Below are 14,943 nucleotides of genomic sequence, written 5' to 3'. Positions count from 1 at the left end.
GGGCTTGGGAGAGGGAAAGATGGGGTGAGGAGGGGTGGGGGGCAGGCCAGCCAGGTCAATGGGCACTACTTCCCACTCTGACCCCACAGAGCAGCAAAAGGTGTGTCCGTCCAGGAGCCGAGGGGCAGTGTCTGCCAGGCCCGGCAGTGTGGCTATGGTGCCTCAGTGGGCAACTCCACGGGCTGCCTCCACAGAAAGCAGGTTAGCCTGGCTCCGGAGTGGGGCCAAGGGGAAGCCGGGAGGGAAGCAGGCAGGGAGTCCAGGGAATAGGACCCATGGTCCAGCCGGAGCAATGGTGGGGTCTAAGGACCCGGCAAGACCCAGCCACTCTTATAAGCCCAGCCAGGCAGTGCGGCTAACCTGGGCCTCTGCTCCCTCCCCATTCAGCACCATCCTGGAGAGGGGGGCTCCTGTGGAGGGCGGGTTTCTCCATCAGGCAAAGGCAGTGATGTCTAGAGGCCAGAGGGAAGGGTGAGCTGGAAAGAAAGGGGAGGAGGCGAGGAGGGAGGAGGCAGACGTGCTGAGAGAGTGTGAGCTGCTCAGAGGCTGCTCCGGGGACAGGGACCCATCTCCCTCCTTTTGGCTCAAAAGCAGCCTGGCTGTGCTCACTGCTGTGTCAGGCTTTGAAACTACTGGTTCTCCAACCCCCCTACCCCCTCGCCCACTTCTCCTGGGGGCAGTGAGCCTGGAGGCCCACCCCAGTCCTCCTCAGCTACCCCTCCTGCCCACAGCCCCCTTGGAGCAATGGCTGAGGGTAAAGGAGAGATGCTGGGAGGAGAGACATGGGTCCAAAGCCGTATCCCAATCTGCAGTCAAGGGCATCGCCTCAACAACAAAGGCTCTCAGAGACAATGGGATGGGGGTGCTAATCCCAAACGCGTGGTTTGGGGCTTATATTCTGCCAACCCCATCCCCACATCTAACAAGATACGGATTTCAGCTCACTCTCCAAATGACTCTCAAACCTTGTGAAAGCACATGTCCCCTGCCCAGGGCTGTGTCCACCTGTCTTGCTTCCCTGTCCCCTGCAGGGTGCTGCAGATGAAAGGACAGACTCTTCCAGAGGTCTCCTTTGAGCCACTCCACTGGATAAATTCTCTGCTCCCTGCTTCATCTCCTCTCTTTCTCACCTTCACTCCATTCTCCCTTTCTTCTCTCCTAGAAGGATGAGACACCCAGCATGGGGGGTTCCACCGGCTCTGTCATATTCTATTCTAGTCTGAGGGACCCTAGGGAACCCACCCCACCCCCGCCCAGTTCCCCTTCCTCACCCCAGCCCAGAAAACAGAGGCTCAGGGAGGTGAAGTGACTTGCTCAAGGTCACAGGGAAGTTTGTAGAACTGGTCTGAAAACCCAAGCCTCTTGACCACGTCCCCAAGCCCTGCCCCCTGGCCATGCCCCACCCCCCCCAAATAAATCAGGCTTTGGGCTCTCAGATACCCCTGATGCTAATGAATGTCCAAAGGGCCCAATTCTGGAGTCAGAGAGGTTTGCAGCCCAGGGGGAGCAAGTGACCTCTAGCGCCCCAGACCTTCCTAGGAAGATGGGGGTGCAGGGAGGGCTGAGGTTGTGGGAATGGGGAGGAGGAAAAACAGATTCACGGTGGAGGGTTGGGGGGAGGGGCAAGGATAGCAAGTGAAAGGCTTACCCCAGTCTGCTGACAAGTGCAAATTATATTTATATATGTGCTAAATACAGTCACTATATTGGAGTTTTTTCACTAGATCACAGCATACAGAATCAAAGGTTTGCATTTCGTATGGAATGTACCCAAAGAGGCCAGCACCACAGTAGGACAGCTTGCAATCACACACCCTGATAGTCTGGACGAAATAAAGTTCGCGGAATTTTATTTAAATTTTTTTTTTGTATTCGTAGTTGTTTGTCATCGTACCAATGCATGCAAAGCATTCCACTCCCAGAAACAACGCCAAAATGAGGTAATAGGAGGAATAAAAAAAATTAGTATCCTTTCTAAATAAATAAATTATAATTAAAAATGCAAAACAACTATAAAAATAATTAAATAAGAACCCACGATATCTACAAGTTAGTCATAAATTATGATTGTTAAATATAAGGCATTTAAACTCACAAAACCCTGTAAACTAGCAACGTGCCATGTTTTTTGTTTTTTGTGTTTTTTTTTTTTTCGTTTTTGTTTTTCTATCAGCTGAAATCGCTCTAGCATTTGCTCTACGCGCGCGCAGGAGATGAAACACGAGGTGGGGGGAACCTGACAGACGTTGCTACAGCCCCGCGCGGGGAGTGTCTGTCCCGCCGGCAGGCGGGGGGCTTGGGGGATTTCTTCAGGAAAAAAAAAAAAAATCTGGTGCTTTTTCTTCACCATTGAAAAAACTGTGCTTGTTTATTAGGCGTAAAGAGTTAAGAATACTTGCACGGAGGCTGGAAATATTTGCAGAAGAGGAGCTTGAGTCCCGCCAAGGACTGGGGGGGCGAGGGCTGGGCGGGGTCCGGCTGGAGGAGGAGCCCCGGGCCCCGCCCCCGCCGCGCCAGGTGGCCTGGGTGTCTTGGATTGGCGTCCCTGGCGACCCGCTGCGACTGCGGCTGCGGCTGGAGGCCCAACTGGAACCCTGGGGCAGCTCTCGGCCCAGAAGGCACTCATGCGTCTCAGTCAAGAAAGGGTCTGAGTCCCTGGAGTTGAGCAAAAAGAGGACGACCTGGGGTCTCCCCTCCCGGAGGTGGTGGGTGTGAGATGCTGAGGCCCAAGCCTGCTTCTTCTCCACGCTTCCCAGGCTCCAGGAAGATGCCAGGAGGGGGCTTCGAGGGAGGAGAAGCAAAGACCCCTCTCTTCTCTTCTCATCAGGCCTGACTGCAGGCAGAGGAAGCCCAGGGCTGGGAGGTGCCCACCTGCAAGGTAGGACGGCCCCCAGAGAAATGGCGGGGAGGCTCCAGGATCTATCCCAAAAGTCAGTAGATCTCTCCCCTCTGGGTAACCCCCACCCCAGTCACTGCCTGATGTTAGCCTGGGGCACTCAGGGAGCCTGCAGTGAACTGGGGGGAGGGGAGCCCTCCCACTCAGCCTATGATGGAGATGTTGGTGCCCACAGGCAAGTCTTTGTCAACAGCTCCGTGGGCATGCGGCTCTCCTGACTTGAAAAATGTGTTGACGTTAGGGAGGATCAGAGAATGTGAGTGTTGGAAGGAAGTTTAACAAGCGTCCAGTCCAACTCCTTGTGTGCAGCTGAGGAAACCGAGGCCCAGAGAGAAGGAGGGAGGTTCTAGCTCTGCCACTTTGTCAGTGAAGAGCCAAGATGAGAACGACAACGGAACTCAGACACTAGATTCAATCCCTCTGGCCTCCCCACTGATCCCCATCTGCTGGCCTTTGAAACCAGCCAGGGAGCGAACAAAGAACTGAGACCTATCAGGGACCTGGCTTCCCTAGACCACCCTGCCTCCCTCTGGGTCAAAGCCAGGTGGGGAGAGTTCCCAGCTTCCTGGGACTACTGGTAATTAGCTCTCTTTGAAATCCTTATGAGTATTTTCCCACTCATGGGATCTCCAGCCATCAGCCCTGGAGATGTTGTTTACACACTGGAATCACTTGATGGACAGTATAGTGCTCATTGCTGTTAACCTTGAATCAGACTCACCACCCCGTTGGCACTATTGCCCTGGCTTCCTAACTACCCTGTAAGCTCCTGGAGGCCAGGAATACTGTCTTTCTTGCTGTTGTCTCTGCCAGCACCTGCACTGGCATTCAGTAAAGATGGCCTTGGCCTGAGTGAGATCCTTGAGAAACCTTCCTACCAGAAGCTGTGACCCCCACCCTCTGCCTGCAGGTGTCCTGAGCAGCCACCCCTCCACCTGATAGCTATGCGTGGGCTGGAAGGTTCTACCTCAAACCAAAATCTGCCTCCTGATCATTTTTACCCATTGGTTCTGGTTTTCCCCTTTGTAGCAGCAATGCAGACACAAATTTTCTTAACCTGGCGGAATCTTTCCCTATATGTGCCAAGTATCCTGTCCCCCTTAGTTTTCTCTTATTGACATAAGGGCATTGAGACTGGGGCAAGAAGGGGAAGGGGAGGCTTTGAGGGCCGTGCAAATGAGGGAGGAGGAGCAAGCAGGAGGGGCAAAGGAAGAGAGCAGAATTCCAGCTGAGCTGGTGTCTTCCACAAATGGACAAAGAGAGTTGGGTTGGGGTTGGAATTCGGTGGACTTTCCCGTCTCCATTCTGCTGTTCTCCCATCTCTCTGCTCCGTTTTGAGGTGCAGAGAAATCGTGGGGTGGTTCAGAAAAGACAGGCTCTACGGTGTCCCTTAGAACTTGTAGGTTTCGTCTTCCACCACCCCCAACCCCTCAAGGAGGTTCCCAGGAGAGACCACAGAATGTGTCCGGCAGATAGTGTTTTAATCCTCACAAGGTCTAGGTGAGGTAGAGGAAGTGGAAGTGGGGATGGGCTGTTGTTTCTCCCCACCGTGAGAAGGACACTGAGGCACAGAGAAAGAAAGGGACTCACCCAAGGTTATCAAAGTGTCAGAGAGAGAGCTCGACGCTAGGAACACAAAGCCTTCCCCACCCAGCCAGGCTGGTCTCAGGGCTAGGGCTATCTCTGAGGGACTCCATCAGGGCTTGAGACATCCCAAAGGGAGCTCAAGGTCCTCCTCAAAGTGTTTAGCCTCAGCCTGTACATGCTAGCTGAGAGCACTTTGGCCAAGACCGAGTGGCCATCACCTATGTTACTTTATCGTTAGCATCTGGGTAATTTTTTGCATTAGGGAGGCAGTGGCCAGATTGCCTCTCTGTAACAGGGTATGAGCACAGCCGAAAGGAAGAAGCTGGCATGAGCAGGGCTGTCCTGGCTCCAAGGAACTGAAGCAAGGCTAAGCCCAAGGCTGAGCCCTCCTGGTTCAGTGTGGAACCAGGGGAGGGAGGATGGCTGGAGCTAAGGAGATGGGCTCTGAAACTGGGGAGCCCCCCTTCAAGACAAATTCTCCCCTTCACCTACTCAAATGCTGCCTTCCCAACCCAGGCTGAACCCCTCAGAGGAGCATCTAAGCCCCCTTCCTCCCCCTTTTCTCAGATGCCCCCTTCCACGCTCCGTGCACTGTAAACATGAGCAAAACAAAAGCCAATAAAAAAAAAAACAACAAAAACCAAAAAAAAAAAAGAAGAAAAAAAACGAGAACCCCCCCTCCCGCCTCTCAACCTGGGGTGAAAAGAAAAAAAAAAACATTCTTTTTCACCGTAAACAGGATTTGGCTTTTTTTTTTTTTTTTTTTCACCTTTGAGTCCTTTTTCTTTTTCTCTCATAAAGACGGGGAGATTTGGGCTGTCGTTGGTTGGTTCGGTCAGGCACCAAAACAAGAAACTCAATGAGAAATATTTGGTGCGGATTCGGTAATAGCGACATGTCCACCACAGATGACTAGAGCACCACACACGACATTTTTCTGAAGCTAACATGCTCTGGCTGCCATCCACAGAAATAGCTAGAGACCCCTACATGGTTTCTACGTGGTCGAGAGGTATATATACAATCCTTCAAAGGACAGGATTGAGGGGCCGGGCTATCAGCTAGACCTGCAGGATCACGTGGAGAGTCTCAGCAGCATGGGCCCCCCCTCCCTCCCTGCTCCGGGCACCAGCTCCTCCCTCCCGCACAGCAGGCAGGGTGGTCACCACTCTGGATGGGTGGGCCCTCCCCCACCCCCACCTCTCCTCCAACCCGATTACCACCAGCTCCTCTTTCCACAAAATGTGCTTGCAGGCTTTTCCTCTACATCAAATGGCTCAGAAGGCAAAGTTTGGCTGCAAGGGCTATGGCCGTGAGGGGACCTGGTGAAGGAAAATGGGGCGTCCACTGGGCTAATTCCTCCCTCAGCTGTCGGCTCCCAGTTGTGTCTCAATGTCCACTCGGCAGATGGGGCATTTCTTGCTCATGGCGAGCCACTGGTCCACACAGAGTTGGTGAAAGAGATGCATACAGGGTAGGCGCCTGGAAGAGAAGGGAGAATCCAGGTCAAGGGGAAGGGGGCCCTGGGCTATGCCTGGAGCTGATGGACACTGGCTACTGGGGGCACCGGGAGACTCATACCCAGGACCACTGGGGGACTGGCCAGAGAGGAGTCTTGGGGGCCCTGCCATAGAGCAAGGCTGTAGCTGGGATGGGAATTCATGACCAGAGGGATAGCCCCCAGGTGCCCGCCTCCTGATCCTCCAGATCAGCCTGAAGTGAAGCCAGGACTCTGTCTTAGATCCATTCAGGCCAAACAGCACCCTTTTGTCTTAAGCTTTGTGTCCAGGAGTCTACACCTTGGGCACCACACATCTAGAATATTCCACACCCCACCATCCTAAAGGACAACCAAGCACACAGTGCATCCCTGGCACCCTCCTTCACACAGGGACACAAGGAAGCACAAGAGACTCACGGCGCAGGACTGATCACCAATCCCCACAAAGGAAGGCGAAGGGACTCAAAAGGGGAGCTCCTACCTCACATCTTCTCCATCTTCCAGCAGAGACAGACAGATTGTGCATTTCTCATCCGTGTCTGACTCCTCCCCCTCCTCCTTCTTGCCCTTGCCATCCTGGGGTCTTCGCTGTGAGAGGCAGACAGGAGCATTTGTTCTGTGGTGGCCATAGTCTTTCGTCCACAGCCTCTCCCTTCCCTTTCAGCCTCCTTTCCCTCTGAGTCAGTCACTTTCAAAGTTCTTAAGCAACACCCAGAATTGTGTGCACTTCCCAGACCCTACTTCCTGCCTCCCCCCCACTTCCCTCCCCCTTGCTGCAGGATGCGGAGGGCTAAAGCCAAGTGAGGAAGAAGCCAAGTGCACTTTATTTTTGTTGCTCTGGGCAATCTATGTCCCAGGCATTCACTTTATACTGTTCTAGGTGTGTAGACTTTAGAAACGACTTGGGTACCCATGGAGTTCCCGGCATGGCTCAGTGGTTAATGAACCTGACTAGGAACCATGAGGGAAATTTCTATTATATATATTATACATATATATATAAATATATAATAGTATATACATATACACATATTTATCATAACATATTAGTAGAAGCTGATAATAGTAAATGCGATTTAAAAATACTGTAATTAGTATGACTCATTTGATGGTTATCTTATTTAGTATTTATGGCTTTAATTTACAGTGTTTTTTTAAGTTTTGCTTCTGTTCTGTCTCATGTCTTTATTCAAAATGGGACTTCATACCTCTTTTGCTCAGATTTTATCATTTAAAATAGCCAATATATAGATAATGTAAGTCCTAAGTTATTAATTTGACTTTATTTAATTTAAAAACTACCTGGATGGATATTTTCTAGTTAAGCGAGGGTTAATCAAAAGTAGAAGTCTATGAGTTCCCGTTGTGGCGCAGTAGAAACAAATCCAACTAGGAACCATGAGGTTGCGGGTTTGATCCCTGGCCTTGCTCAGTGGGTTAAGGATCCGCTGTTGGTGTGAGCTGTGGTGTAGGTCACAGACATGGCTCAGATCTGGCGTTGCTGTGGCTCTGGCGAAGGCCAGCAGGTGTAGCTCTGATTCAACCCCTAGCCTGGGAACCTCTATATGCAGTGGGTGCAGGCCTAAAAAAAGCAAAGGAAAAAAAAAAAAGGACTTGGGTACTCTGAGCAGTCAATCCTTTACAAAACTATGGCTTGTGTATAAACAGCTTCCCTCTTCCTAGTCCCCTCATACTGTCCACTCCTCCTTATGTCCTTTCCAACCTAGATCCTAGTCTCCAGACTTTTCTTACCACTTTCAGGTTCAGCATGCTTCATCCGTCCATTCGCCCATCCATCCATTCTCCCTCCATCCCCCTCTCCCTCCCTCTCTTATTCCTTTCCTTCCTTTCTTCCTTCCCCTCTCTTTCGCTCAACTCATGTCTATTCACTTATTCATTCCTTACTAGCTGAAAGCAGTATTCCTCAACTGGATAGTACCTCCAGGAATTTGTACCACACTGATTTTATGTTGTTGGCTCTCTCTTCCTGTCCAAAAAGTTCCTTTAAGATGGGCACCAGTTTCACTGCACACCAGAAACTAACAAAACATTATAAATCAACTATACTTCAACTTTTAAAAAGCCATTAATTAAAAAAAAAAAAGGTAAAATGGGCAGAGAAGGGACCAGGAAAGCCAAGTAAGTTATCCACAGTCACACAGCGACAAGAGGTGGTTACAGACTGAATGTTTGTGTGTCCCATCCCTCAACCATCAAATTCATATGCTGAGGCCCTAACCACCCCTACCCCAATGTGATAGAGATGGGACCTCTAGGAGGCAATCAGGTTCGGATGAGATTGGGAAGGTGGGTCCCCCCTCTGGGCCATGTGAGGACACACAAGAAGCCAGCCATCCACCAGCCAGGAAAAGAGCCCCCACCAAGAGCTAAATCTGCCAGCCTTCAAGACAGTCAGAAATAAATGTCTGTTTAAGCTGAGTAGAAGGTATTTTGTTAAAGCAGCCCCCAAACAGTAGTGAAACCGAAATTCAAAACTAGCCCTTCTGAGAGTTCCCACTGTGGCTCAGCAGTAATGAACCTGATTTGAATCCACGAGGATGTGGGTTTGATCCCTGGCCCCGCTCAGTGGTTTAAGGATGCAACATGGTCATGAGCTGTGGTGTAGGTCAGACACAGCTTGGATCTGGCGTTGCTGTGGCTGTGGTGTAGGCTGACAGCTGTAGCTCTGACTCAACCCCTAGCCTGGGGACTTCCATGTGCCAAATGGGCAGTCCTAAAAAGCAAAAAGAAAATAAAATTAAAAATTAAAAAAAATGTTTGTCCTGGTATGATTGCCTTAATAAAAAAACAAAAAACAAAAAAAACAAAAAAAACTATTCCTTCTGATTCCAATACCTAAAGCTCACAACTCCTGCAGCCTAAGGCCTCATATGGAGGTTCCCAGGCTAGGGGTCTCATCCGAGCTGTTGCAGCCAGCCAACACCAGAGCCACAGCAACACCAGATCTAAGCTGCGTCTTCGACCTACACCAGCTCATGGCAATGCTGGATCTTTAACCCACTGAGCAGGGCCAGGGATAGAACCTGCAACTTCATGGTTCCTAGTTGGATTCATTTCCGCTGAGCCACGACAGAAACTCCAAGCTTTTAATTCTTAACTTTTAAAAAGTATTTATTCTTTGTTTTCATAGCAGAATTTATTTCATAGAGAAGTTTTATTTTATATGAAAACTAAGCAGAAATTTTCTGTACAGTGTGCTCACTCCCTTCCCCTCTCAAAACACACACTGTTTGCCCTATTATTAACATCTCACATTAGTGCGGTACATTTTTTTACCACTGATGAACCAAGAATGATATAACATTATTAATAAAGTCCATTAATTTACATTAGGGTTCGTTCTTATGCTGTACAGCTCTAAGGGTTTTGACAAATGCACAATGTCACGTGTCCACCATTACAGTAGCATGCAAAGTAGTTTCACTGCCTTAAAAACCCCCTGTGAGGGAGTTCCCTTCATGGCTCAGCTTTAGGTGTTGGAATCAGAAGGGCTAGTTTTGGGGTTTTGTTTTTTTGTTTGTTTGTTTGTTTGTTTGTTTTTAAGGCAATCATACCAGTATGAATATTTTTGTAATATTTTATTTTATTTTATTTTTGCTTTTTAGGACTGCACATTCAGTACATGGAAATTCCCAGGCTAGGGATTGAGTCAGAGCTTAGCTGCCCTTCTAAGATCCATGAGAACACAGGTTCAATCCCTGACCTCACTCAATGGGTTAAGGATCTGGCGTTGCCATGAGCTGTGGTGTAGGTCACAGATGTGGCCCAGATCTGGCATTGCTGTGGCTGTGGCATAGGCTGGCAGCTATGGCTCCGATTTGACCCCTAGCCTGGGAATTTCCATATGCTGCAGGTGCAGCCCTTAAAAAAAAAAAAAAAAACTCCTGTGATTCACCTGTTCATTTTTCTACCCCTCCCCCAAAGCCCCTGGCCACAAAGGATCTTTTTACAGTCTACTCTTACCTTTTCTAGAATACCATATATTTGCAAGCATACAGAATGCAGCCTTTTCAAGCTGGCTTCTTTCACTTAGTAATATGCATTCAGTACATATTTTCTGCATCACATCTTTTCATGACTTAATAGCTTACTTTTTGTATCATGGAATAATATTCCATTGTATGGATGGACCACAGTTTATCCATTTACTTATTCAAAGACATCTCAGTTACTCCCCAATTTTTTATTTATTTGAGTTTAAAAAAATGTTAACTCCGACACCTGGGCGCTAATCCTATTCCAGATTCCTGAGCAATAACCCTGGAGAGTCTACCTCCACAGGCTTAGGGTAGAGGGTGTGAATCTGTGGCTTTCAAAGAACCCCGGATGAATTTGACATTTACTGAGGACTGGAAACTACACTCTGAAGTCTTAGTTGCCCATTTGTCCATGTGTAAGATGGTACTTGGAAGCTTTTTCAGAGGCAGAGCTCAGCCTGCAGTGCGGGTGTTCCCTTTGCCCTCTGCATTCAGATCCAAGCATTCATCCACCTGTATACCCACCAGTGCACCTACTCATAAGTCCACATGCATGCACACACACACACACATACCCGGCTCCCCTCCTGTACAGAGGGCATTCCCATCTTCTCTCCTGGTCAACACCTGGCAGAGACAAGGGAGAAGACCCTGGTAGCAGAGCCTCAGAGCATCTAACTAGAGCAAGTGTTTCTAGATTTTAGACTGTACCCTCTGTGGAAAACCAGGCTTAGATCAACTAGACCATCCACCCCACAACCACATAGGATGACCTGCCCGGCGACTCACCTTCTTGTACTTGTGGGGGAAGGTGAACCTTTCAATGGTGTTCTGTACAGCTCCCCGAGTCACATTTCCCAACCTGTCCTCAAGCTGCAGCAGCTCCTGCAAAGGGAAAACAAGAGTTCCCATTGTGGCTCAGCAGTAACAAATCCGACTAGGATCCATGAGGATGCAGGTTCCATCCCTGGCCTCACTCAGTGTGTTAAGGATCTGGCATGGCTTTGAGCTGTGGTGTAGGTCACAGACGCAGCTGGGATCCCACATTGCTGTGGCTGTGGTGTAGGCCAGTGTCACTCTGATTCAACCTCTGGCCTGGGAACTTCCATATGCAACAGGTGCAAGCCTAAATAGACAAAAAAAGCGGGGGGGCGGGGATGTGGATGTGTGCACTCATCATGTTCAAACTCGCACATACATGCACAGGAAGGGCACTGAGTGACGTCAGCAGGAAGCATCAGAAAAGCTGAAAGACCCGCCTATCTCCACTCTCTCTCCCTCTCTCTCACTCTCCCTCTCTCTCCCTCTCTCTCACTCTCAACCCTTAGGCTCCCACCACCACCCACACCCTCTTCGCCGGACAGGAGCCAGACGGTGGCAGGACGTACCTCATAGCTCTCCCGCACAGCGGACGTGTGTCTGCTGGGGTTCAGTCCCTGGAGAGCAAGGAAGTGAAGCTGAGGGTAAGGGTAGTTTCGGATTTCATGGACAACCTGTTGGAAAGAAAACACCTCAGACAGGTTTCCAGGCTCCAGGAGCCCAGCTTCTGACTCCTCCTCCTATAACCACCAATTAGCTCACCCCTGAGTTGCTTCGGTCTGTGGGGGGTTGGAGGGACTGTCTTTCTTCCTCCTGTGTCCCTGTCCTCATCAAGAACCAAGACTGGAGCTCCCACTGTGGCGGAGTGGGTTAAGAACCCAACTAATATCCATGAGGACGCGGGTTCGCTCCTTGACCTCACTCAGTGGGTTCAGGATCCTGCGTTGCCCCAAACTATGGCATAGGTCACAGATGCAGCTTGGATCCGGCATTGCTGTGGCTGTGGGGTAGGCAGGCAGCTCTGGCTCTGATTTGACCCCTAGCCTGAGAACCTCCATATGCTGTATGCTATAGGTGTGGGCCTAAAAAGGCCAAAAAAAAAAAAAGAATCCTACTGCAGCTCAGGTCACTTTGGAGACACAAGTTTGACCTCCAGCCTGGTGCAGTGGGTTAAGGATCTGGCTTTGCTGCAGCTGTGGTGTAGGTTGCAGCTCAGATTCGATCTCTGGCGTGGGAATTTCCATGTGCCAAGTGTGAAGCCAAAAAAAAAAAAAAAAAAGAACCAAACCTGTGCCAAACCAGCCCAGAAAGAATAGCAAATCAGTAAAGAAATAGCTAGCCTGGATGGACATTTATTTCATGGCAGGCACTGTTCTATGCCCTTAATTTAATTATCTCAACTGATCTATAATGTGGGTGCAAATACTAGCCCCATTTTACTGATAGGGTAAATGAGACCCAAACAGATTAAGTGGCAGGACCACAGTTTCAAAGCCAGGCAGTTGGATGGCAAAGTTCATTTCCTTCCCCTCTGCTCTGTGCTGCCCAGACAGGGTGGGGCAAGTGGGGGCACAGAATTTAAGGAGCCACCAAATGACTCAATACACAAAATGAAAGATATTTTAATGTTATTTTTTAAAAATCAAAATTAATGCCAAAAATTCATAATGAATAAAAATATCAAAATTTTAAATCAAAACAAGATCTATTCCTATCTTTGCACGGCCCTGCCTCACTCACCTCACCCTGACTCTGGCTGTGAATCTCAGCCCCTCAGTTACTCCTGCATGATCCTGGGCCAGTTAGTGAACCTCTGTATGCCTCTCTGTTAAATAGGCATCAAGCCTATCATGGGGGAGTTCTCACCACAGTGAAGTGGGTTAAGAATCTGACTACAGGAGTTCCTATTGTGGCTCAGAGGGTTAAGAATCTGACCAGTATCCGTGAGGATGCTGGTTCGATCCCTGGCCTGGCTCATTGGGTTAAAGGATCCAGCATGGCCATGAGCTGTGGTGTAGGTCGCAGATGCAGACACAGCTCGGACCTGGCATTGCTGTGGCTGTGGTGTAGATGGGCAGCTGCAGCTCTGATTAGATCCCTCACCTGGGAACTTTCATATGTTGCGGGTGTAGCCCTAAAAAAGAAAAGAAAAAAAAAAAAAAGAATCTGACTCCAGTGACTTGGGTCGCTACAGAGGTGTAGGTTCAACCCTCAGCCCAGCACAATGGGTTAAAGGATCTGGTGAAGCCAGCAGTTGTGGCTCAGATGCAATTCCTGGCCCAGAAACTTCTATACACTGTGGGAGTAGCCATAAAATTAAAAACAAAAAATCACAGCACAACCTATCATGGGGTTTTTACAAGCAGGATAATTCATGTAAAGTGCTTAGAACAGTGCCTGGTATGCAGAAAGTGCTTAATAACTGCTAGCTTTTATTCTCGGGAGACAGTGCATCATAACGGCAAACATTAGAACTTCAGACTTGAGGGAGTTCCCATCGTGGCTCAGTGGTAACGAAGCTGACTAGTATCCATGAGGACACAGGTTCAATTCCTGGCCTCCATCAGTGGGTTAAGGATCCAGTATTGCCATGAGCTGTGGTACAGTCGCAGACAAGGCTCAAATTTGGCATTGCTGTGGCTGTGGTGTAGGCTGGCAGCTACAGCTCCGATTCAACCCCTAGCCTGGAAAATTCCATGTGCTGTAGGTGTGGCCCTAAAAAAAAAAAAAACTTCAGACCTGATATTACCCATCCAAGCCTCCCATGTCACAAACGAGGAGACTGAGGTGCTGCATAGTTAAAGGGCAGAGGCAAGGCTGGGAGGGTGGAATTGTGACCTAGGGCAGCAGCATGAAGAAGCCGCCTGGAAATAAGAATTTCAATCAGTCTTTGCAGCTTTAGTGGAACATCCTCAGCTTCATTCCACACTGCTCGCCAATGCCAAGAATGCTAAGGCCCCAAGCCCCAACCTGATCCTCGAGGTCCCCTTGTCCTAAAAGCCCATCCTCTGTACAAGGCAGCACCGAATTAGCAGGCCAGCCCAGTGGCCACCTCTGGGGTCTCTTGTGTCCCCCACACCACACATCTTCATCCCACTTCACAGATAAGTAAAACCAAAACCCAGGAAGGAACTGACCCAAGAAATTAACTAAATGAGACTACCCTGCCTGCTCTTAGCCCTGAGCCTTCCCCCCGCCCAGCCACAGCTGGGCATGCAGCCCCTTTTGCCTCCCCCAGCCCCCCGCCCACCCCTTTCAGGAGCACTGGCTTCTAGGCCAGCAGCTTTCCTTTCTCTCCCCTTCAAGTCTGATTGGAATAGGAGCTGGGAGGTGAGGGTGGCAATTGACTTGCTTGGGAGCAGGACACAGGAGACAGAGCATAGGGGAACAGGACATAAGGGACTGGGCACAGGGGGACAGGGCACAGGAGGACAGGACACAGGGGGACAGGACACAGGGAGCAGGGCACAGGGGGACAGGGCATAGGAGGAGAGAACATAGGGGGACAGAACACAGGGGGCAGGGCACAGGGGGACAGGGCACAAGGGGACTGGACACAGGGGAACAGGGCACAGGGGAGCAGGGCCCAGTGGGAAGGACACAGGGAGACAGGGCACAGGGGGGCAGGACACAGGAGGGCAGGGCACAGGGGACAGGGTACGGGAGGACAAGGCACAGGGGGCAGGGTTCAAGGGCTCAGGACACAGTGGAGCAGAACACGGGGAAGAGGACACAGGGGCCAGGGCATAGGGGGACAGGGCACAGGGGAGCCACAGGCCTCAGCCCACCCTTGGCACCAACAGGCAGCAAGGGAGTCAGTTTCAGGCAGAGCCACTCACTCACCATCTGCGTGGAGGAGGAGTTTCGGGGAAAGTGGTGCATTCGAGGAGTCGCTAGGTAATGCTGATAGTGCTGAGGGATGGGCCGCACCTGGAACTGAGCAGGACTCAAGCCGGCGTCCACACTGAGATCCCTGAGGGGACATGGCCACAGTGAAGCACAGGAAGGGTGATTCAGCCATCAGGTCGCAGAGGGGACCTCAGACATGAAGACCATCAAGTAGAATCAGAGTCACACTGCCAGAGCACCTAGGGACTCCATCTCCCTAGCCCTTCCCCTGTCTTTATGACCAAGGAAAGTGA

At 50.2% G+C, this 14,943-nt stretch overlaps 1 protein-coding gene across 1 annotated transcript in view; it reads right to left on the bottom strand.

Annotated features, from left to right (window-relative positions):
• Positions 1 to 2,126: 2,126 nt before the first annotated feature.
• The window catches only part of ARK2C (arkadia (RNF111) C-terminal like ring finger ubiquitin ligase 2C), a 119,215-nt gene continuing 106,398 nt past the window's right edge, over positions 2,127 to 14,943 (bottom strand). The window contains exons 4-8 of the mRNA XM_021092574.2: positions 14,645 to 14,774; positions 11,371 to 11,475; positions 10,772 to 10,867; positions 6,466 to 6,572; positions 2,127 to 5,965 (exon numbers count right to left, since the gene is read on the bottom strand). Coding sequence (XP_020948233.1) covers positions 5,848 to 5,965; positions 6,466 to 6,572; positions 10,772 to 10,867; positions 11,371 to 11,475; positions 14,645 to 14,774 — 556 coding nt within the window. The 3' untranslated portion in view covers positions 2,127 to 5,847. The remainder of the gene's footprint in view (positions 5,966 to 6,465; positions 6,573 to 10,771; positions 10,868 to 11,370; positions 11,476 to 14,644; positions 14,775 to 14,943) is intronic.

Source organism: Sus scrofa, chromosome 1 (assembly GCF_054392235.1).
Source record: "Sus scrofa isolate SSC_HxYL_T2T_F1_AM1 chromosome 1, Sscrofa_HxYL_maternal_Yorkshire_Landrace_v2.0, whole genome shotgun sequence".
Classification (NCBI taxonomy): domain Eukaryota; kingdom Metazoa; phylum Chordata; class Mammalia; order Artiodactyla; family Suidae; genus Sus; species Sus scrofa.
This window is presented reverse-complemented; position numbering and strand designations above follow the sequence as displayed.